A 22,017-nucleotide genomic window follows, 5' to 3' on the forward strand; every position below is an offset into this window, starting at 1 on the left:
CGGCCCTGGTTTTTATTGAAGAATGCATACTTTCATTGTTAATTCAGACCATTAAAACTTGTTTAATGTCTTCAAGTGTCTGTGTATGGTGAGGCAGAGTGAGAGTGAGAGAGACAGAGAGGGGGGAGGGGGGTTAAGGAGGGAGTAAGGGAATGAGGGAGTTCGGGAGGGAGTGAGGGAATGAGGGAGAGAAGGAGAGAGTAAGTGAGAGAGAGAGACAGAGGGAGGGTGTTCTCAGTGTGCTGCTGCATCCCACAGTGCAGCCGAAGTTTTCCAGGGAATCTCAAACGAGGAGTAACCGCAGTGGATGAGCTGCAAAGTCCTTTTTTCGGAACTAAATGCGACTCACTACCCGGTCGACTTTATGACAAAGATCGCAAGGCGACCACCTCACTCCGGAGCCTTCTTTCTCGCGCCGATCTGATTCCTAAAGGATGTATTTGTACTGAAAGAGTAAAACGAAGTGCTGGAAACATTTTCCCACTGAAATGGAAGGGAATATTCCGTGGATTATTTTGTCATTTTTGTTGTTCATGCATCTTTCTGAAGGTAAATAATGCCTTTTCTTTCCCAGTGTTTCGTTTCCTGGATATGTCTCAACACGGCCACGTTCCTTATCAATTTATTTGAAACGTACAATTTTTTTTACAATTTAGAAATGTTTTAATGTTAGTTTAATGATATTGGTTGGATTTAAATACAATTTCGTTAATGCTAATAATGTATTTAATACCGCACGTGGAAACTCATTGCTATTGTTGTAATTCATCAATCGTATTTCTAGAATATAGGTGAACCAATGAACCTTTTTTTTTGCACAATTTGTTTACATTTTCGGCAAAATAAACTGGTTTACTTTTCTCCGGAATAAAAAAAACAATAGAACTTTCAAAAACTAGCACGAACAGTGTGTGTCTTTGTTTTAAAATTCAAACGAGTCCTTGCAAAGTGCATCTGAAAGACTTTCTGCGGTATTGGCGATGATAGACGTGCATTGATTACAAATATCTTCGTTCTTCTGCGTTGTTTATCACTAGTAGACTTTAAATCCAAAGGTTGGGAGCTAATGAATATATCTTCCCAGTTCAAGTTAAAGTGCACAAAGGCTCCAGAATGCCACAGGTTGCATGTCTGATTTTATATTAGAGTAACGGACTCACCTCATCTGATCTTCATGTTGTATCTTACTTTCGGGGAATTTTGTTTGCTACGTGCTTAATATTTTTACATTTCCCCCAGGTTTTCGTTGCACAGATAATTATAGGCCATGTGAAAACGGAGGGACCTGCATAGAGTCGCCCCCACGATGCATGTAAGTGCAACTCATTTTACTCACAAGATCATGGGAACCTTTTTGATGGACCATCAAATTATGCTACCACTCTCAACTATCTCATCTCATTTTCTGAACCTCTTTATCCTCACTAGGGTTGCGGGGGGGGGGGGGGGGGGTGTGGTTCTAGAGTCTTTGGGCCAGAGGCAGGGGACACCCTGAATTGGTGGCCAGCCAATCGTAGGGCACATGGAGACAAACAGCCACTCACGCTCACACTCGTACCCAGGGGCAATTTAGAGTGTTCAATCAGACTACCATGCATGTTTTTGGAATGTGGGAGGAAACTGGAATACCCAGAGAAAACCTACGCAGGCCCAGGGAGAACATGCAAACTCCACACATGTGGACCAACCTGGATTTGAACCCAGGTCCTCCACCCTGAGGCCGACACGCTAACCACTCGCTCCACCGGGTCGCTTTCTCAACTATCTAAGGTTTATTAATCCTGGTATTTATTTTTTTAACATGTTTTTTTGTGCAAATGACACTAATAGACTAATAGATAGACAATTCAATTATGTAAGCATGGAGGTTTGTCCTTGAATGCTCTTCTTTTAGTGCCAGACATCAAATTCATTTTCATTTCTTTTGAATTAATGAACGGTCACTCACGTCAATCAGTTCATGACCAATCCTCCGGGTCAAAATGTATTGACATCTCGGTCCTTCAATGGCAGTCATTCATTCATTTGATAGGGGGTGCCGGAGCCAACACAATGGCAGTCACTCAATAATAATCCAAGCAGCAAATACAAAATTAAAGTGAAAGAAAGAAAGAAAAATCAATAAGGGAATCTGTTTTTTTAAATATTAAGAATCGAAGCTGCAATTGAAAAAGTTTGGATTCTGAATAAAAATTTAAATTTGAAACATGTTTCTGTCAACAGTGACTTTAACCTCCTATGATTTTTCTCAGAAACTACATCATGTAATAAGATAATTATTTGTTTTTACACTCATCAGGTCCCTTAGACTAAATATCAAAGAGAAAATAAAAATGCATGCTTATCTTGGTCTTAGGACGTTAAACTTGACATTTTCCTTTTGTGATTCTTTCAACTTAATATCAGACAAGTCTCAAGCCTTTTGGTATTTTCATAAGCGTTACTCATTTTAATATGTGCCACACGATTAGACATATATCATTGTGGCTGGCACCAAAAAACTGAGAAGCTTAATTTAATTGCATTGTCCTTCGTTCCCGCTTGCTTTGGGCATCTTTTGACAGTGATAAGCCTTTTGTTTTTCTAATTTCTTTGTTGGCTGCTGTGGAAAAGTAGGTTTGTGTGGGAAATTCCACGACAATAGTCAAGTGAAATAGGCTACAGTGTCTTGGTGGGGTCACTTGTCCGCTTTTAAGTCCCTTTGTAGCTTTTTTAAGGGAAACATGATTGAGTGTTGCACTGAGGAGTTTCAATGCAGTCCAGAAGCTGTCTAGGCCACCTGCTTCCCTCCAAAAAGAATCTTTATTCAATAAGAATTCCGGCAACTCATAAGGAATAGATAAGATGAGAATGTTTACCCCTCTATGGATGAATGAATCTCAGTTATAAATGAGGCTGCATTCAGAACACATTTGTAGCAACCTCTGCCCATAAATCATTTGTTGTTGGCCGTTTCATTAAGTTGGTCAATGTGCAATTTCAACCAGCAAAGGACTGAAAAGGAATACTTTGGGAAGTTTGTGTTCATGATGTTTTAGCAAGGGTTAAATGATATTGACACTATTTTAGGAAAGCAGAACATTAGGATGCACCTAAGTACAATTTGAAAGAAAGAATGTATCCCATGAACAGAGGACGTTAAACATCAAATAACAGCATGGCATAGTAGCCAAGAAGGACAGTCATCAGACGAATTCAGTATCCCCACATACGGGCAAAAAAACAAAGATGTACAAGAGTAGAAAAGATCCTTTCTTCCTGCAGATACCTGATACAGAGGGAACAAAGTGTAAGGAAGAAAAGGCCACGTAAACTGAGAGCATTTGTAGACATTCAAAATAATTTTCTTAAGACAGTGATTTTATTTGAAGAATTTTTCCATGAAAAAATAGTTCCACTTAATGTATCATCTTCAATATATATTTTTTATGGCCTTTGCAAGTGACACTCATCTAGCACAATGTAAATGGCAGCTGCCTTTGTTATTGCCCCAGATAGAAGTGTATCTAATGTCCCATACAGCCATGATGTCACGCTGTATCAGCTTAACGGCGGTACATCAAAAAAGGTTTACGACCTGTTCCGAGTTCCTGCACAGGTGAGTCATTTCAGGCGGAAGATCGGAGTCCAACACTTACTATCTACTTTTAACGGCTAAACGAATAGCATGTGTATGACTTTTACGGGCAGTTAAAAATAGTGATCAAACTTGACGGTTTATGGCTGGATTGTGTCAAGGCATTGCAGATTTTGAAAATAGGCTGACATTTTGAATCGCAATATCAGTCGTGATGTCAATAAATGTGAAAAGACTGAAAGAAAAAGCTATATTTATAAAAATGTAAATTCTTTAAATGCTGAGGGGCGAGTGGTTAGCGCGTCGGCCTAACAATCCTGGGTTCAAATCCAAGTCACGTCCACCTATGTGGAGTTTGCATGTTCTTTCTGTGCCTGCGTAGGTTTCCTCCGGGTGCTCCAGTTTCCTCCAACATTCCAAAACTGGATTGAACACTCTAAATTGCCCATGGGTACGAGTGTGAGCGTGAGTGGTTGTTTGTCTCCTTGTGCCCTGCGATTGGCTGGCCACAGATTCATGGTGTCCCCGCCTCTGGCCCGGAGTCAGCTGGGATAGGCTCCAGCACCCCCCACGACCCTAAAGAGGATAGAGCGGTTCAGAAAAGGAGCTGAGAGATGAGACTTTAAAAACTGTAATCACAGTGGCACTAGTTCCTCATCGCTTGATATGAACAAAAAAACTGGTTAAGGGGAGTTTTAGTCCAAGTCCTTGAAGGGGGCCCCTCTTTCCGCAAGGTACAGCTTCGAGTTCGGGATGAAACAGGCTTTGTTCTTAGTTGTATTATGTTCAATTTGTCTTGGCCATGTCTGGTCTGCATTATCTGCGATATTCAAGAGATTACTGTACTCGCCTGACTAAGCGTGGGATGGAAACATGTCTTGTAACAAAATGACCTAAAAACTCCATTGTCTATTCTAAACAAATCAGTCCAAACATAGGCTTTGTTCTTGTTTTTTAAAGCATGAGGACGATCGAACTTGTTGATTAAGGCTTGTATCCCCCAAACCAGCTCTTCCAAAAAACGTGTCGCCGCCTTTTGCGGCCGGGTCGCAGAGCAGACCTCACTCACCAGCTTACCGCCCGACGGCACGGGCAAGGGCCGCAGGATCGCTGGCCGACGGCGCCTGCATAGGCCGGCGGATCACTGGCCGACGCAAAGGGCATGGGTTGGTGCCGCGGAAATGGGCTGACAGATCGACTGCAAAAACGTCAGCCCACTGCCCGGACTTAAATGGAATCTCAACTTCCACCGTGGCATTTCGCCATCCTTGTCGTCCAAAGTGCTCTATTTTTGGACAAGGCCAAGGGTATCGGCCGTAATGTCGCCCGGGGCTTGCCTTTAAAAAAAATTGCCCTTTGCTCTATGCCGTACAATTTGCCGGGCAAGTTTATTTTCAAATAAGTCCCAAAGCGTAAGGTCGTGCGGGGTCGTATTTCTGATAAAAATCCACCCTCCTAGGGGCTCCCGGCCACTCTATTTCCGGATAAAAATGACGGCCACCTCACGCTGCCCGCCATTTACTTTACTGAGAGTAGCGTGACAGTACACTGTCTTCGACCATTTTCCTAGTTGCAAGCGGAAGACAGAGGAGTGGCTTTTGCTTGCGATTTTCATTGTGGGTTTTCACATTTTATTCACTTTATATTTTCTGAAAAAAAATTGCAATGTAGTGAAGCCGCAGAATGAAGAAGGCTCAGAGTATCCTGACTGGACCTTGCAATTTTAGCTGTGCAAATGTATTTACGACTAACTTCCTTGTGAAATGTATTTACATCATCATTTGTCGACAGTACGTTTTGCCCGCCGAGGCATTTACTTCATTGATGATGTCACCTCAGCGTCCCACTAGTGAGTGGCATGTGAGGCTTTTATTTCACTTATTCGCTTTGAGAGTATGCGTCTTATCGATCTTTGTAAAGAGTATTCGTGTTCCAGTTCTGTAATCAGTAAGCACAAGTGCCGTATTTTTTCGGGTATATACGCTGTATTTGTTGCTAAAAATATGAAGACTGAATCAAGTATACGGCTTATATGCGCACTAATTAGATTTGACATGCACGAAACTGCAAGGTGACAGACGAAACGCCAGAACGCTAGACATGTTATTTGTACACTGTGGTGAATGATTTAAATGTCATTGTACTTGACAATGACAATAAAAGCAGTCCATTCCATCCCATTCCATCCACAATGTGGCCGATTTATTTCAAAATGGAGAAAAGATGTCTGTGACTGAAATTCAAGAAAAAAAATGCATCTTGCATAAAGCGTAAAAAAAACTCACATGTGCCTGCCATTGCTCGCTCAGCGCTCCGCCATTTTACGTAGGGATGACAAACTAGACTGCTACGGACGGTTGTACTGCTTACGTGACTTCCTTTTTGAATTTGTCTACGTGCAGGCAAGACCCTTCGGGAATGTGAAATCCAGCAGGCAATCCTTTCGATATTCCCTTCAAAGTAACACATTTGTACTCCCTATTAAAACCATGAATATGGAGGTGAAATTTGTGAATTAGGGGGCATCTTATACGAGCAAAATTGTAAAATTCAACGATTTTAAGGCAATTTGAAGGGTGCGGCTTATACGCGGAGGTGGCTAATATTCGAGAAAATACTGTATATGAAAAACCTTTGTTTTGATGCTTTTAATTTCTTTTTAAGATTATTTAGCCTAAAATTATGCATTGAATTTGTATTTTGGGGTAACATGTGGGTTCTTTGCAAAAGTTGCACATTAACTGGACTTCAATTATTTCTTTGGTTAAAATAACTTCATACAACGAGCACATTCATGTTAGCTTAGTCATGGAATGAATTGTGCTCGTATCACGCACCTCTTATGAAGGTTGCGAGTCAGAAAGATGTGCGTTCGGGATAGTGAGGCGACAGTGGTTTGAGGGCAGTATGGATAATTAGGCAGATTGAGAGTGTGTCACTCGGAGTGGATCCAGCTGGAAGAGCCAGACTTTTGGGGGGGTCAGATGTTGGTGATGCATAAGTAGTGGGGGGCCAACCAAGGGTGGGTGGTGGGCGCTCCGCAGAGGACAGCTGGTGGATGTTGTGATGGTAATCCAGCGAAGTCAGATCTCAACAAAGGGACAGCGCAGGGCCAGGTGCTGCCATTGAGTAGCATGCGGGGCCCCATGTTGTGGGAGACTGGAGTGTACTCATCAGCTAGCTTGATAGCACATGTTCATTTTCTCACTGAGCAACTGATGATACTCATTCTTTATCTCCACATGTTGACATCCTCCTTCCTCTGTGTCGCAGCTATTGTTATAAGGAAAAAAAAAATGGCCGGTCAGTAACCTACCAGGGAAACTTAAATGTCACCCATTACAACTGTGTTTTTATTGTAAAATATTTTCATACATTCATTCATCTTCCATACCGGGCATCCTCGAAGGGCTTGCGGGGGTTGCTGGAGCCTAATGCAGACTGCTCCCTAAACTGGACACCAGTCATCCATAGGGCACACAGAGAGTGAGGCGAGTCAGGCGAGTGAACCTATATAACACGAGGCGGGTCATATCGCGCTTCCATATAGGGCATACCAAAGGAAAACCTTTATTTTTAGGTTTACTTCAGTGTACTTCTTCTATGTTCTGATATATGCTACCTAGTTTGAATTAGCATCAATATTTACTGAGGGGATATAACTAATAAAGGAGAGAGAGGGAAGGGATAGCACCGTACATTCGCTGCCATCCCTCCAAGTTCAAATGGATTGGACATCTTTCTCCGTCCGTGGCAGTTACTGAGTTAAATATGGACTTGTTTGAGTTCAATGAGGGAATTTTTATATTGCTGGGATAATTCAGGTCTTATATGCCAAGTCACAAGTTCTCTGGCTAGCTGTGTGGATGGACAGGGTTGAGTAATTATTTGTCCACAGCACCAGCTAGGGAGTCAGTTTTTTCTGGTGAAGATTTATCCTGTCCTTCTAGAAGTTACAGGTTATTGTCCATACCTCCAACCATTCACCCTGGAACCCTATTCAGGAATGCCTGCGACAATGCACTCTCATTGTGGTCATGATCTTTATAGAATATTTGACTTAACAATTAGCTGTGAGTCATGTCACGATCGATTGCAGAAAGCTTGAGTTAAATGGTTTAAAAGGAATTCATTTGGAATATCTGATTAGATTTTAAAACTATTTAAGAGTGGATATTTGTAAAGAACTGTAATCTGGTATCGCTGGTTCCCATGCCCTTCCACAGGAAATTCTGTCTTCTGACCTTTGTGCTCCACACATCCTGTCTCACCACAGTGGCTTACTTCACCAACAGGTTGATTTAATTTTGGGCAAAAATGGAAAAATTGATCATTATATGGGTTTAGTTTAGAGGTGAGGCTGCTGCATTGTAGTCATAGTTTCCTCCATAGGGCTACTATGTTGTCCAACACATGAATTAATATAAATAAACAGTTTCGAGGTTGTTAAGCTAAAAATTCTCCAGATCTTTTTGTGAGAATTTTATTTCACTTTGAAAAAGAAACAGTAAACCTTTTGTGTTTAATAAAAAAAGGAAAAACGGACACATTTTTATACATTTATTTTGTTTCATTTTTATTTAATGATTCATCATTTTAAAAAACAAAAAGGGAAACAATTTAACATTTTCTTTTCATTTTTCTATTTATTTTTTAAAATTAAAATCTGCAAAGATTCTCTTTGTTTCTTTTAGAAATATTTAAATAGTCTGACATTTTTTGAAAAAAGAAATAATGATGAGAACCTGATGCTTTCTAATTACAAAAGTTAAAATTTTCTAACCAGAACTTTAAGATGTTGTGGCAGCCATATAGCTTCTAAAGTCAATATATCTCAATTCTTTCGATCGTTCATTTTACCCCAATAGTTGTCACTTTCGAACAAGAAATAAACCGAAAAAAAATCTAAGGGAAATGTTGTTTTATTTCGAAATCAAGGTTACTCGCGTCTGGCCAGTCACAGACGTGCCCGACCTAGGTAAAATGGCTGTGACCCGAGCGAGCAGTGACGGGAAAATATTTTTTCTGTTTATCTTTTCTCTATTTTGAAATGAATTACCATATCAATCGCATTCTCTTGCGTCATGCTTCGTCAACTCGCAGTTTCGTGCACGTCGTGTTTTTATGCGCATATAAGTCGTATCCTCGATTCAGTCATCATTTTTGTCCGACAAAAGCTGCTTCTATGCAAGTACATATATACATTTTACAATTCATTTTAGTAGGCCATAACTGGCTGCAGTAGATGGCATCTGAGATTATTGGTCTTTCCTATGTTCCTCTACAGAGGCTTTCACATGGATTATTTTCTTGTGTCTCCTATTTTCACGAGCAACAGGATAAGGTACTTTTATCCTTATTAAATCCTACTCCGCTAACTTTGTGGTTATTCTTTTGTTAGCGAGTAATACAGGCCTTTAGGCGTTCACATGATCTTTCTATGTTGCTTTGTGGTGAGCGGTTGGAGGAGTTCTGGACAGGGCTTTGTCTTTCATCTTGCCTTGGTGGAGAGAAACTGTTGGAGTTCTGATTTAAATTTCAAAGTTTTTGCAAAAATCTGGTTTAACTTTGGTGGTTGGGTCAAGTATTATTATCACGCCAGATGCAGAATGTTCAGAAAAACGTTGGCCTTGAAATGCATGTCATGTGGTTATTGATGCTATTTGAAAAATGTTTAGGAGCTGTCACCCAAAGAATCTAACACATGGGGTATATTTGAGTAAGCATTTTGTGAATTGATTGTACAGGAAATTAATTCAACCAAATGGTTCTCATCACTGAAGTATAACTTAACTTCCCGATGCTTGTTATGGCAATGGTTGTGTCGAAAAAACTCTATTGGAAACCCCTGATTATGTGTCCGCAAGCATATTTTGTTCAAACAAACTTTCTTGTTTCGGCTTAGGAAGGAACTAAATTACAAGAAACTAGTAGTCACGAACTTCCTGCACATGCAGCGGTCGTCCCTCCAAACTGTCCTCACAGAACCCTCATTCCCAGCTCTCAGTCTCCTCCCCACTAAGGCGCCCTTTCTCCATGGGATACTGTTGCCAGGCGACGGCGTAGGCTTGTTGGTCCATGGCAGCCCAGACCTGAAAGACTTGCTGCTTGGGTCACTGCTCACCCCTTGCTTACCCCTCCTCTTTCCAACCTGTTAATACAAAGGAGTTCTAACTACTTTAGCTCTTTTATTTGGGCCACAAAACACTCCCTAACACCTCCCTTCAATTTGGCTGTTTGCTGAGAAAGGGACACTGCTGGAAGGAGAGGGACATGGTTAGGCTCAAGTTATCAGTAATGTGTCACTATGGACTTCCATGGGAGAATAAATGCAGTTCTTACACACTTTTCCTTGTTTTCTGCTGTTGACAACGCTAGTGCTGTGCGTTACAGAAAAGTATCTTTCACAATATGGTCAATTTCATATCACAATATCCCTAAGCCATGGGATAACACATTTTGAATTATTTAGTTAAATATTATATAAAATAATGATCGTTTTTTAATGTCGTTTTGGGGATATATTGTCATATTCTACAGCAATAGACGGCACTCAATGTTGAATCCATTCGAAGTGGTTAGGTGAAAAACTAATTTGATTCCACAGCAGAAGTTTTGGCTAGTTTCCACAATAAAGTATAAATCGATCCTAGGCTTATTGTTTGTGTTCCACTGCTTGTGGAGGAAATGACCTGCTTCTATACATGTTTCCTTGTGGAGCTTGGCTCTAACTCCAACTCTATGAGCCATGTCACAGATTTCAGAGTCTTTGTTCACAGGTGAGTCGCCCTCTGACCTGTGGTGAAGTTTCTGCTATTGTATTGGAGGGGATGATCTCAGGTTACCCATGCTTCAATGAACCAAAGAGAAGGAAAATCGGTATTAGGTTCCACTAATAATGGTGTTCGCCCTCATAAATCAAATGTCCATGCCATTAAGATTTTTCCTTTTAACTCTGTAGGCAAGGCGGGTTGCCATTTTTTTTATCGTTCAATACACTTTAATATATTATTAGGTTATTTCTTTGACTAATTATTCACTTAGTTTTACATTTAAACTGCATTTATGATTTAATGACAGTTTAATACAACCACATTTACTTGAAAATGTGATTTCTGCTCCTGGTTACTAAACTAAAACTTTCCTTTTAGTTTTGGTTCACTTCCTTGTAATTTGGGGGGGAATTCACAGGGCAATTTCAGCTCATTTCAGGTAACTTCCTCTCAATTCTATGAATGCTATTATTCCAACTGTTATTTTTAATTAATGGTATTTGAAAGAGTGTCCAATAAAAGGTTAAACTTTTTCTTCTTCTTTCCTCTGCAATTCCCTGTTTGGATGTCATCCTTTGGGGGTTCATTCTACCTCTATGGTTGTAAGTTTCTTCTCTTTGTGTTACGGCATGTGTATGTTTGCATGTTGTGTGGCAGTGATTCTTTTGTGTGAATAGAATGCAAAAAAAGGAACTGTCAACTCTTTCAATGCCACTTACAGTGATAGACAACTGATCCAAGTGGGAGTGTTGAATGAACACTTATTCGTTCACTGCCAATTCTATCATTTCAAATGGATCAGACATCTAATCGTGAAAAAACGGATTGAAAAATGCAAATTCAGAAATTAAGTAGCACACGATTGATTGTCTGTCATTGTCAGTCGTACTGAAAAAGTTAAGGCATGTTTTTTATCGGGTAATGTGGGTCTTTTGTGACGTGAAGTGATTTTTATTTGGGTGTGTAGTTGTGTGTGGGGCTGTGTATCTCTGTCTCATGAGCAAAGCAGTTGTTCTCATGTCTCAGAGAAAACGAGACACTTGCTAGTGTAACGACAGATGTGGACAGATGCTTGTTGCCGAGGATTGCAGCTGGCAAAATCCTTCATGTTTTGACACAAAAGAGGATTAGCCACTCGGCCAATCAAACACTTCTTCCTCGCCATCATCTGGCATCCACATTCTGAGAGGTCAGAAGTCACCAGCCTGCACCTGCCCCTCACAAGAGCCTAAAAAGGTCAAGTAGAAGCAATGACACTTGCTGGCCTTGTCACATTCCCAGCAGCAGAGGAACCCATTGCTGAGTCAGATAAGAAGATGTTTAGGTGTAGCAGGACCAAATTTTGCGCCGGTATCAGTTGAGATTGTGTGTTATGGGAGAAGTATGATAGCCTGGTCTAGACAAAAGAATGTGTGTGCTGGTAGGCAATCTCAATGCAACTTTGCGCCAGAGAAAAACAAAATTATCAGGTGTTAGTATTAGTTTCTTTTTTACACATTAACCCTGCTTGTTGTTTTTCCAGATAATAGCCAGTGGACGCCAAGTCTTTAACAACAGTCCCTCTGTAAACCTTTAAACAACCTTTGGCCTTGCCGCTAGAGTCAAATCTCACATCCTTAAGAGGGATTCGAACTTCGCTATTATATTTTTTGTTGCGTTATAGTCGCCTGTGCTTTTGGGTTCTCGTGGAGTGCCTTTATGTGCCACGTTTCAATTTAGTCTGACCCCCTAGATTCCAGACATAGTTAATTTGCCTCTAAATAAACCCAGCCAAGCCATGACAAATAGCCATGGGTATCAAGGGGCAGTCGGGTGATTGGTCGAATGTCAGGCTTGTTCTTTCGTCTGCGCTGTTGCCAGGGTGATGGGGATCCTGCGATACGGAGCGAGCGCTGTGTTTTCAGAGCAGTGGACAAGGGATTACAGGAAATATGACATGGCATTCCCTCTGGACCCTCACCCCTTCTCCGTCCACCCGTTGAAACCTCCAGAGACACTCTCCCCCATGGCGTAGCTCCTCCTCTATCTCTGTTGCCTGTGTGACATTATCATCACAATCAGACGGGGGACCTCTGACATTTGACCTTTCAGTAGTGAGAGAGGGTAGAAAGGGGGAGCCAAGCTGGCGTTTGTGTTTGTGTGTGTGTGTGTAGGGGGATGGGGGGGGGGGGGGGTTGGGGGGGCGTTAGAGACACATTCAGGGTCCATTTTAAAAACTTATGTTAAGTCAGATATCCAGACCAATATTTACACAGTTTATGCTATTTGTAAACATTATTTGCAGAACTTTACCGGCCCATGACTTTTTATTATTTTTTCTTGACTGTAAGACAAAATAACATTAGCTTATTAACAATAGCTTCTAAACTATCTTAACTAATTGACTGCCACTGAGAAAGAAATACGTCCAATCCTTTTGAAGTGCCCAATTCGCATGCTGTCATGAAAGTAACATTACATTTTCCCATGTATGAAGCGATAAGTCATAAATCTGCAATATTGACTTTCTATTTGGTATTTTTTTTAATGGAATATTAATAGATTATTGTTGTTTCAATTACCATTTACAAAACAACTTTAATAGGGGTGTGGGGGTGCAAAAAAGTTTGCCATATGTTTATATTGTTTACACAGAAACACTGTTTTGGAGGAGTGAAACCGAAAACATTTGAAAACTCTTTCCAGAGTTGGAATCTTTACAACACTTCACCCTGCACTTCTGATTTGAACAGTAAAAAAAGCAAAACTGAATTCTAAGGCATCTGTCAACAGGGGTTCCAGATTTGAAATATGCCCCCTAGCCCAACCACATCGTAAAGCAAGGCAGGAACAAAAACAGGCAAAATCACAAGGTACCATGATGGCTGAACAAGCAAATTCTAATAGTATCAATATTTTAGTGTCCAGTAAAACAGTACAGCCATATGAATTTTCATCTGATTGGATTAAATGAAATCTTTCAATTGTTTCAAGGTGGAACTTGTGCAGTAAAAACCATATCTTAAAAAGTACATACATATCAAACATACAAAACATTATGACTGAATTCAATACCGCCTGCAAGAAACGATCGGCTAGCCACTAGTGTCCCCCGCCTCTGGCCCGGAGGCAGCTGGGATTGGCTCCAGGGTTCAGCTCTCTTAATATCTCTTTGGCTGCCATTGACAGCACTAGACGTCCAATCATTTAAAATTGTGAAGGCCGCCACTGAAAAATTGTTCATTCACTGCCAAACTTCCAGTTTAAATCTTTTTGGTGGTTTAAAGTCTCAGAGCATTTAGATTTAAACCAGGAGGATAGACCTTTGTTTTGTAGTGGAGTGAAGAATAATGTACTGAAATGAAGCTTGTAGAAAGTAAAACAGAGGGAAATCCATTGTTGATTATGCCCAATGGTTCTTCACCAATGAAAGAAAAGACCCGCGGGGGGTGCCGCGGGGTGAAGTCAAATCCAGCCATCATTGCTCTGTCATCAGACTGTTTGAAGAGGGGGGTTGTCCCAAGCCAGAGGCTCCAGTGGGTGTCAGGTTTCTGACACAAACTCACTTATCACTAACCTCCTCTGAACTTTCATCAACCCATAGAGAGCAATCAGGTACTATTATTACAGTAATACCATAAGATACGGGCTTATTGCGTTCCGGGACAGGGCTTATGCCGATTTACTCGTATCTCAATTCTACTTTTCCCATAGAAATGAATTAAATACAGAAAAAAAGGAAACAGGATATTACAATGGAAAAACACTTGTATTGTTTGTAATACACCATTGACTAACATAGTAAAAACTATCTAGTGGTCATGATGTTCAATACTAAAATGAGACATTAATCAGTACAACGTGGAGTGTGCGGAGGATGAGAGAGAGAAAGACTTTTTGAATGGCAACGCACTTTTAACAAAACAAACATAAATTTAATTTAAATGAAGGGTTCTGGTGGTATTGAAGGCTCCCCTTTTTCAGATGCTCGCTTTGCTCTTTAATTCATGTAAATTCCGCTGGATTTTTTGCATATTATCGACTCGGTCAAGCTATCTCCCGCTAACTTTATCTTTTATCCTTATTAAAAGAAGGCTTTCCATCTCGTTATGAATGTAAGTGTGCATCTTGGAAATTATGACTAGTCCTTTGGAAGGGTTGATACCCCCAATAGCGTCCTTTTGCTTCAGGATGATGCATATAGTCAAAGTACTCCTTACGTATTGGCGTGGCAGCTCAATCACACGTACACTAGGATTATTTTGTTCTTAAAATTGATTGTCATCATATGCCTTTTTTTGACTACCCTTCATTGCACCGGCTTGCTTTGGACCCATTGTTTTTCCCTTAATTCTGACTAACGCCCAAAAAAAAAACACGGAAAAAATGCAACCCTCCGCCCAGTGTTCGTAGATATCTTTACACGGGGGAGATACGACGATAAAGACAGTGCGCTTGTATCTTAAAATTGTCTCGTATCCTTAGGCAATTATTTGCTCGTAAGGCAAGGTATTCCTGTACTGATGTTCTTAATATGTTTAGGTAAAAGTCCAGAATAAAGAGTGTCTCCTTGAGGAGACCAGGCTCTCATCTCCAAAGATGACAGTTCCTTCTTCCCATTTACAAAATATGTGCTGAGTCTTGCTGGAAGTCATTTTTCTTATGCCGTAGGAATCATTTTGGGCTTCCCAGCAGCCCATCGCTGGGTGTGTTAGCCTTTAGAGCCGACCTGCGGAAAACCCATAACGATGGAGGAATGTTAGCTGACACTGAAAAAAATGGGTCTCTCCAGCTGGAAAGCCAAATTGCGTGTTTGTTATATATCCCTCCTTTCAGGATATGGCCCGGCTCCATTTGTGAGTGTATCACTCATTCCACAAAAACCACATTGGACTTTTGAAGGAACTGGCGCTAATATGAAATAATTCTAGGGCGTATACGCCAGTCTCGTACCACAATATAAGTCAGGAAAAAGATCTAACGGGGTTTAAATTGCCTTATGTGGTGTATTTTGGAGTTGGGTTGTTGGAAAGGTTCGATCCTAAAATGTTGTATCCGGACATGACATTTGATTGCAAAAATATCATTACTCAGCCCATGGAACTGTTGTTCAATTTATTTTCAAGTATTTTAAACAATACTGCCCATAAATTTTGACTAATTTGTAAAAATTGTTTTATTCTTTGCCCAGCGATTGGCTGGGCACTAATACAACGTGCTTGCCGCCAGGTTCGGCTCCAGCACCACCAACGAGTTTAAAGCGGTTTAAGAAATAAATTAATGTATTATTCATTTGTTTTTGCAATACCACAGGTCACTAGAAATTTGTTTTCATACGGTAACTTTGATTTAGTGGTACTCTTGATAAGGATGTCCCTATACCAACTTTTTTTTAATCAGTAAAAATAATGCAAAATATAGTACAACCAGTAAATAGTGATCACTTTTATTTGGATTAAAGTCAAGGAGTAGGTTATTGACAACATTGAACAATATGTTAGCTCTAAAGATATTTAGCCCTGCTCAGCAAACATGTTTGCCTAGTGGATTGATTTAGAGAAGCCAAAAAGCAGGATCGTCCTGAAAAGACACTCAACTATCATATTTACTCGCATATTAGCCACATCCTTAAAATTGTCTTAAAATTGTTGAAAGACACGCCCCTTGATTCACAATTTTCACTTCCATATCTATTTTAATAGGGAGTGCAAATGTGTTACATTGAAGGCAAAATTTTACGAAAAATCATCACACGTGGTATTTCTGAGATACTATGAATCAAAAAGCATATTAATAGGGTCAATATCATAAGTTAATATGCGTGTCTCTGTAAATGCAAAATATTAAAATGATTCAATTTGAAAAACGAAATAAGTATCTTGATGAGAACCTGATGCTTTTTAATGACATGAATTGCAATTTTCTTACCAGAAGTTTATGATGTTGTGGTGGCCAAATTGCTGTTAATGTTGAAATATCGCAATTTTTTTCAATGGTTCATATTACTGCAATAGTTGTCACTTTCAGAAACAACCAAAGAAAATAATCAAAGTAGAATTTTGTTTCATTTCACAATCATAAATTTACAATTATTTCCTTTCTGTGTTCCGAAAGGGTGGGTGATGTTTGCTCGTAGACAAATTCAGAAAGGAAGTAACTTAAGCACAACTAGCTAATATGCCCATAGCGGTATGTATTTTATGTTTATCAACAAAGGGACGTCAGTGGCTCTGAATATTCAAAGCAAATCCTCCCATTTTAAATGATTGTGACGTCTATTGATGTCGAAGCAAGTAATGAGTTAATGAATGTAAAAGGACCGAGTTAGACCAAAAAGTTTCATCGTTTCGTTTTTTGCTTGCTACCTTTTTTTGTCACTCAACGCAGAGACTTGATGCTCAAATATGCATTATTTTGCCTAGATGTCGTCCAGGGTTCATCGGTCCACTCTGTCAGCACCTGGATCCTTGTCATCGATCACCATGCCTTAATGGGGCCGCTTGCAGGAGCCAAGTGGTCAATGGGATTCCTCAGTATAGCTGTGTGTGCCAACGAGGATTCAGAGGTATTCCTTCTCAAACAATATGGCATACTTAAAATCCTATAATTTTTTATTTGGAGTATTTAATTTATTTAATAAGGGATAGCTCATATTAATGAACAAATTCATATTCATGATAATGAACATATATATGTAAATACGTAAGATTATAGCCAAAGGCTAATTTCCATCTTTAGTCCCTTGCCTAGGTTGAAGATAAACAATGACACATACTAGTCATGCACACACACACACACACACACACACACACACACACACACACACACACACACACACACACAGGTTCATGTATGTTAATTAGTATTGAGTTCCAGGTATGCGCGGCACAGATAGAGAAGGTGCTTTGACGGAATACACACTTTTTGAAGGGAACTACACTTTCAACGCTAGAGCTAGCCCTTGTTGATGTGTTGGATTTTCGGTCCAATTCATTCATCCACTTCCACCCTGCTAGTTAAAATGAAATCAACGTCAACTAGTGGCAAACGCATTTTAGTTGACAGCAGGATGATGATTGGATGCCATCTGAATAGATGTCTACAATCGTCTGTGGTCCTGAAAGATTTTTTTTTTTCAAATTAATCTTGGGATTTTTTGGGGAATATCAATACGGTGTGCATCATAGGCTGAAAGATACCTACAGTATCAGCTCTTGTCAATTATGTCATTAAAGGAACACCTTTGATTCCAGGCCAAGACTGCTCACTCATTGATGCATGTGCCACGAGTCCATGTGCCAATGGTGCCCGCTGTGCCAACTGGAATAACCACTACAACTGCTCCTGCCCGCCGGGCTTCCAGGGAAAGAACTGTCGTAGCGACGTGGATGAGTGCCGAAAGTCTGGTGCTTGTCTCAATGCCGGACTCTGCATCAACACCCATGGCTCTTTTCGATGTCAATGCCCACCCGGGTACAGTGGACGTACTTGTGAGGTGTCCATCCAGCCCTGCGCTCCTTCACAGTGCCTTAACGGTGGCACCTGTCGCCAGATCAATGACCATTCCTATGAATGTGCATGCCTGCCAGGTAGAGTGAAAAAATTTGACACTTTGTTCGTTATACAGATGCATTTGATTACATTTGAATATCCCGGAATTTATTTCAGTAGGTCAATTTAAAATCATGGAACAGAGGTTCAATACAAATTCACTTTCTATTTCCTTTTAGATACTAAGTGAGACAAGTTAAACAAGTGAAAAAAAACAGGCCCCAAATTTTGATATTTTGATTATTAAATTGCGGCTATAACTACTTTAATCCATTTGGAACATTGTATTAACTCTTTCTTGTGCCATTGACGATTAGAGACATCTAATCATAGGGCATTCAATCGTTCATTCATTTTCCGGAGTTCATCCCAGGTTATTATAGGCACCAGGCGGGGCACACCCCGAATCAGTGGTCAGCCAATCGTAGAGCACAGGTAGACAGACAACTATTCACATTCACACTCATACCTAGGGGTATTTAGAGTGTTCAACCCACCTACCATGCATGTGTTTGGGACGTAGAAGGAAACTTTACTACCTGGAGAAAATCATGCAAGCCCACGGAGAACATTTAAACTCCACACAGTGAGAACCGACCTGGTACAGAACCCTCGATCCCAGAACTGTGAGGCCGACACCCAACTTCTTGTCCATTGGGCCTCTCCTGCCTTCACTCATCAATGTTATCAATGTTAAAATAGTTAATTTCTTTATCACAAGTAGATGTCCAATCCATCTGAAATGAGAGGGATGGCAGCAAACTACCATTATTGTTGTCTATTGTTGTTTAGTTGGAAATCTTAGCATCATACAAGACAACGTTAAACTATGTCTTCACAATATTGCTTCATTATCCCCCATGTGAGTAAGGGGGTTTGTTGCTTTACACACATGTAAACCATCACGATCACAGCTCACAGGCCCACTGTTTTCACAAGACGGGAGATTTTCCCAGGGCATATGACACAGTTTCAAGCATGACTTCTGGGATTTACTCCTACATCCCTGTTCGGCTTCCCGCCTGCTATTTATAGTTCCCGATGAGAATCGGGATGGCGGCAGTAGTGAGAAGTCAGAGGCGGCCCACGCTCCACAATGTCCATAGTAGAAGGAATTTACTTTATGGACCCTCTGTCTTGCCACTGGGGAGTTGACAGGAAATGTCTCTTGCCAGAAAGGAAGTCATTGAAACTGAGAGATTATAAAACAAGCAAACATCGAAGGGGTTGTGGGACTCAGAGGCGGCCATCATTGCTGTTGCAGGCATGGTGTGTGAACCCTCACGAGTGCATGTGAACAGCCGGACACCTTCTCGACCTTTTTACTGCCTCCTGCCGCCCGTAGTGTGGGAAACATGACTCAGGGTTGAGTTAAATTGATTATGTTGCTTAACGAGGAGCGTGACTTAATGTGTTGTTTGTCATAGTGTTTTCTTTCTATCCGCAGGCTTTGATGGCCACAACTGTGAGAATAATGTGGATGACTGCCCAGGACACAAGTGTATGAATGGAGGGATATGTGTAGATGGAGTCAACACATATAATTGCCAGTGCCCACCTGAATGGACAGGTATGATTCTTGACACTGACGTCCACTATTATGTACTGCCAATAAATGCTCATATTTCAGTGCCAGTCACAGTGATATATGCCTAATCTTGGGAGGATGGGCTGCAGTAATTCTCTTCCAACAATTTACCTAAAAATTACAGCACCTGTAGTTGCGATGCAAATTCGTTCGCCCTATGAAAACGTCTCAGGTCAATCACTACTGGTTGCTTTTGCGCAAAGAATGTCTGCAGCAATCAGTAAGAAGAAATCACGAGGAGTCTGACGAGAACGTGTTAATTCAGGTGCAATCGCGCGATAACATGTGAGACTTCCACAGAAAAATGCAGGTGGTATGTACAGTTGTGGTCAAAAGTTTACATACACTTGTGATGAACATAATGTCATGGCTCTCTTGAGTTTCCAGGTATTTCTACAAATGTTTTTTTTCTGATGGAGTGATTGGAACAGATACTTCTTCGTCACAAAAAACATTCATGAAGTTTGATTCTTTTATGGCTTTATTATGGGTTAACAGAAAAAGTGATCAAATCTGCTGGCTTAAAAATATACATACAACAACACAAATGATCAATTTTGGTGACTTAGAAAGTTGTGTCAGTGAAATGAACTTTATAGCATGGCCTCTTAACTTATTGTGAGTGATTATGAGTGACTACAGCTGGTGACTTCTCTGAGGCCATTTAAATAGGGCTCATTGGATGCAAACGCCCACAGACGCTACAATGGGAAAGTCAAAGGAGCTCAGCATGGATCTGAAAAAGCAAATCCTTGACTTGAACAGTCAGGAAAGTCACTTGGAGCCATTTTAAAGTAGCTGCAGGTCCCAAAAGCAACAGTGCAAACAATTGTTTGTCACTGCCACGATCAGGAAGAAAACGCAAGCTATCATCTGCTGCTGAGAAAATATTGGTAAGGAGGGTGAAGATTCAACCGAGAATCACCAAAGGCAAAGAATTAGAAGCTGCTGGAAAACAGTGTCCCCAGTCAAGTGAGTTTTTCATCTCCATGGACTGAGGGGATACCGTGCAAGAAGGAAGTCTTTGCTCCAAAATTGGCACCTTAAGGCTCGACGGAAGTTTGCTGCTGATCACATGGACAAAGAAAGATAAGACCTCTTGGAGGAAAGTTCTGTTGCCAGACGAAACAAAAATTGAGCTGTTTGGCCATAATGCCCAGCAATATGTATGGAGGAGAAAAGGTGAGGCCTTTAGCCCCAAGTACACCATGCCTACCGTCAAGCATGTTGGTGGTAGTATTATGCTGTGGGGCTGTTTCGCTACCAATGGAACTGGTGCTTTAGAGAGAGTAAATGGGATAATGAAGAAGGAGGATTAGCTTCAAATTCTACCTAAAGTTATCAGCCCGAAGATTGGGTCTTGGGCGCAGTTAGGTGTTCCAAAACTACAATGACCCCAAACACACATCAAAAGTAGTAATGGAATGGCTAAATCAGGCTAAAATTAAGGTTTTCAAATCGCCTTCCCAAAGTCCAGTCTTAAACCCCATTGAAAACTTGTGGACAATGCTGAAAGCCATCAAATTTAACTGAACTGCACCAATTTTGTCAAGACGAGTGGTCAAAGATTCAACCAAAAGCTTGCCAGAAGCTTGTGGATGGGTACCAAAAGCGCCTAATTGAAGTGAAAATGGCCAAGGGATGTGTAACCAAATATTAGCGCCGCTGCAGATTTGATCACTTTTGTCTGTTCATCCATAATAAAGTCATAAAAGAACCAAACTTCCTGAATGTTTTTTGTGACAAAGAAGTATGTTCCAATCACTCTATCAGAGAAAAATCTAAGTTTTACAAATAACTGGAAACTCAAGAGAGCCATGGCATTATGTTCTTTACAAGTGTATGTAAATTATTGACCACAACTGTACATCCCATCACGACTATACTTTTTCAGCCACTGAAGAAATGATCGGCACACGCATTTGTTTTTGTTGTTTCTCACGAAACAAATAATAAAATGTACATGATTTTAATAACTTATTTTGTATGCGTGAGAACATTAAAAGCAAGACAAATGTAAAGGAATATTTCATCTGTTCACTATAGCTAAGTCCATGCTCGCAAGTGTTTTTTTTTAAAGAACAGTCGTAGTTTTATCTTGTACCTATGCTAAACTCGTATTGTGTAAATTTCAACCCATTTCACGCAGTCAGCACTTGCCGTCTAAAAACAAATTGTGTGTCAATCCCATAAAGACCTCCACCACATCGTAGACGTTTCTGCACACAGAAAAAAAATTGCCAGATTGATTAGTATATTTGAGAATACCAACGATGTTGTCAACATAGCCAATCTTTAGTAGCTGCAGGTGGTGTAATCTAGTCTTTACTGTCAAATTGGATTGGTTGTCTACTGCCCTCAATGGCAGCCAATCAAGTAATTTATATACCCTAAGGAGTTTTCTTGAACTCGAACATAGAGATAGATTGAAATATAATAAAATTTACATAATCTCTGCCGTCTGTGGCTTTCACACAATCAAAGCTTTTAACAGTACAAAGCACAAGTATCTGTTTCCTGAGTTTCAGTGTTATAAGTGGTGATATATA

The 22,017-nt window shown here is 40.4% G+C and overlaps 1 protein-coding gene across 1 annotated transcript in view; it reads left to right on the forward strand.

Annotated features, from left to right (window-relative positions):
- The first annotated feature begins 214 nt into the window (after positions 1-214).
- The window catches only part of notch3 (notch receptor 3), a 45,895-nt gene continuing 24,092 nt past the window's right edge, over positions 215-22,017 (forward strand). Inside the window, exons 1-5 of the mRNA XM_077734264.1 lie at positions 215-549; positions 1,240-1,312; positions 16,752-16,894; positions 17,583-17,918; positions 19,328-19,450. Of these exons, the coding sequence (XP_077590390.1) occupies positions 489-549; positions 1,240-1,312; positions 16,752-16,894; positions 17,583-17,918; positions 19,328-19,450 (736 nt within the window). The 5' untranslated portion in view covers positions 215-488. The remainder of the gene's footprint in view (positions 550-1,239; positions 1,313-16,751; positions 16,895-17,582; positions 17,919-19,327; positions 19,451-22,017) is intronic.

Source organism: Stigmatopora nigra, chromosome 15, assembly GCF_051989575.1.
Source record: "Stigmatopora nigra isolate UIUO_SnigA chromosome 15, RoL_Snig_1.1, whole genome shotgun sequence".
In the NCBI taxonomy this organism is placed as follows: Eukaryota; Metazoa; Chordata; class Actinopteri; order Syngnathiformes; family Syngnathidae; genus Stigmatopora; species Stigmatopora nigra.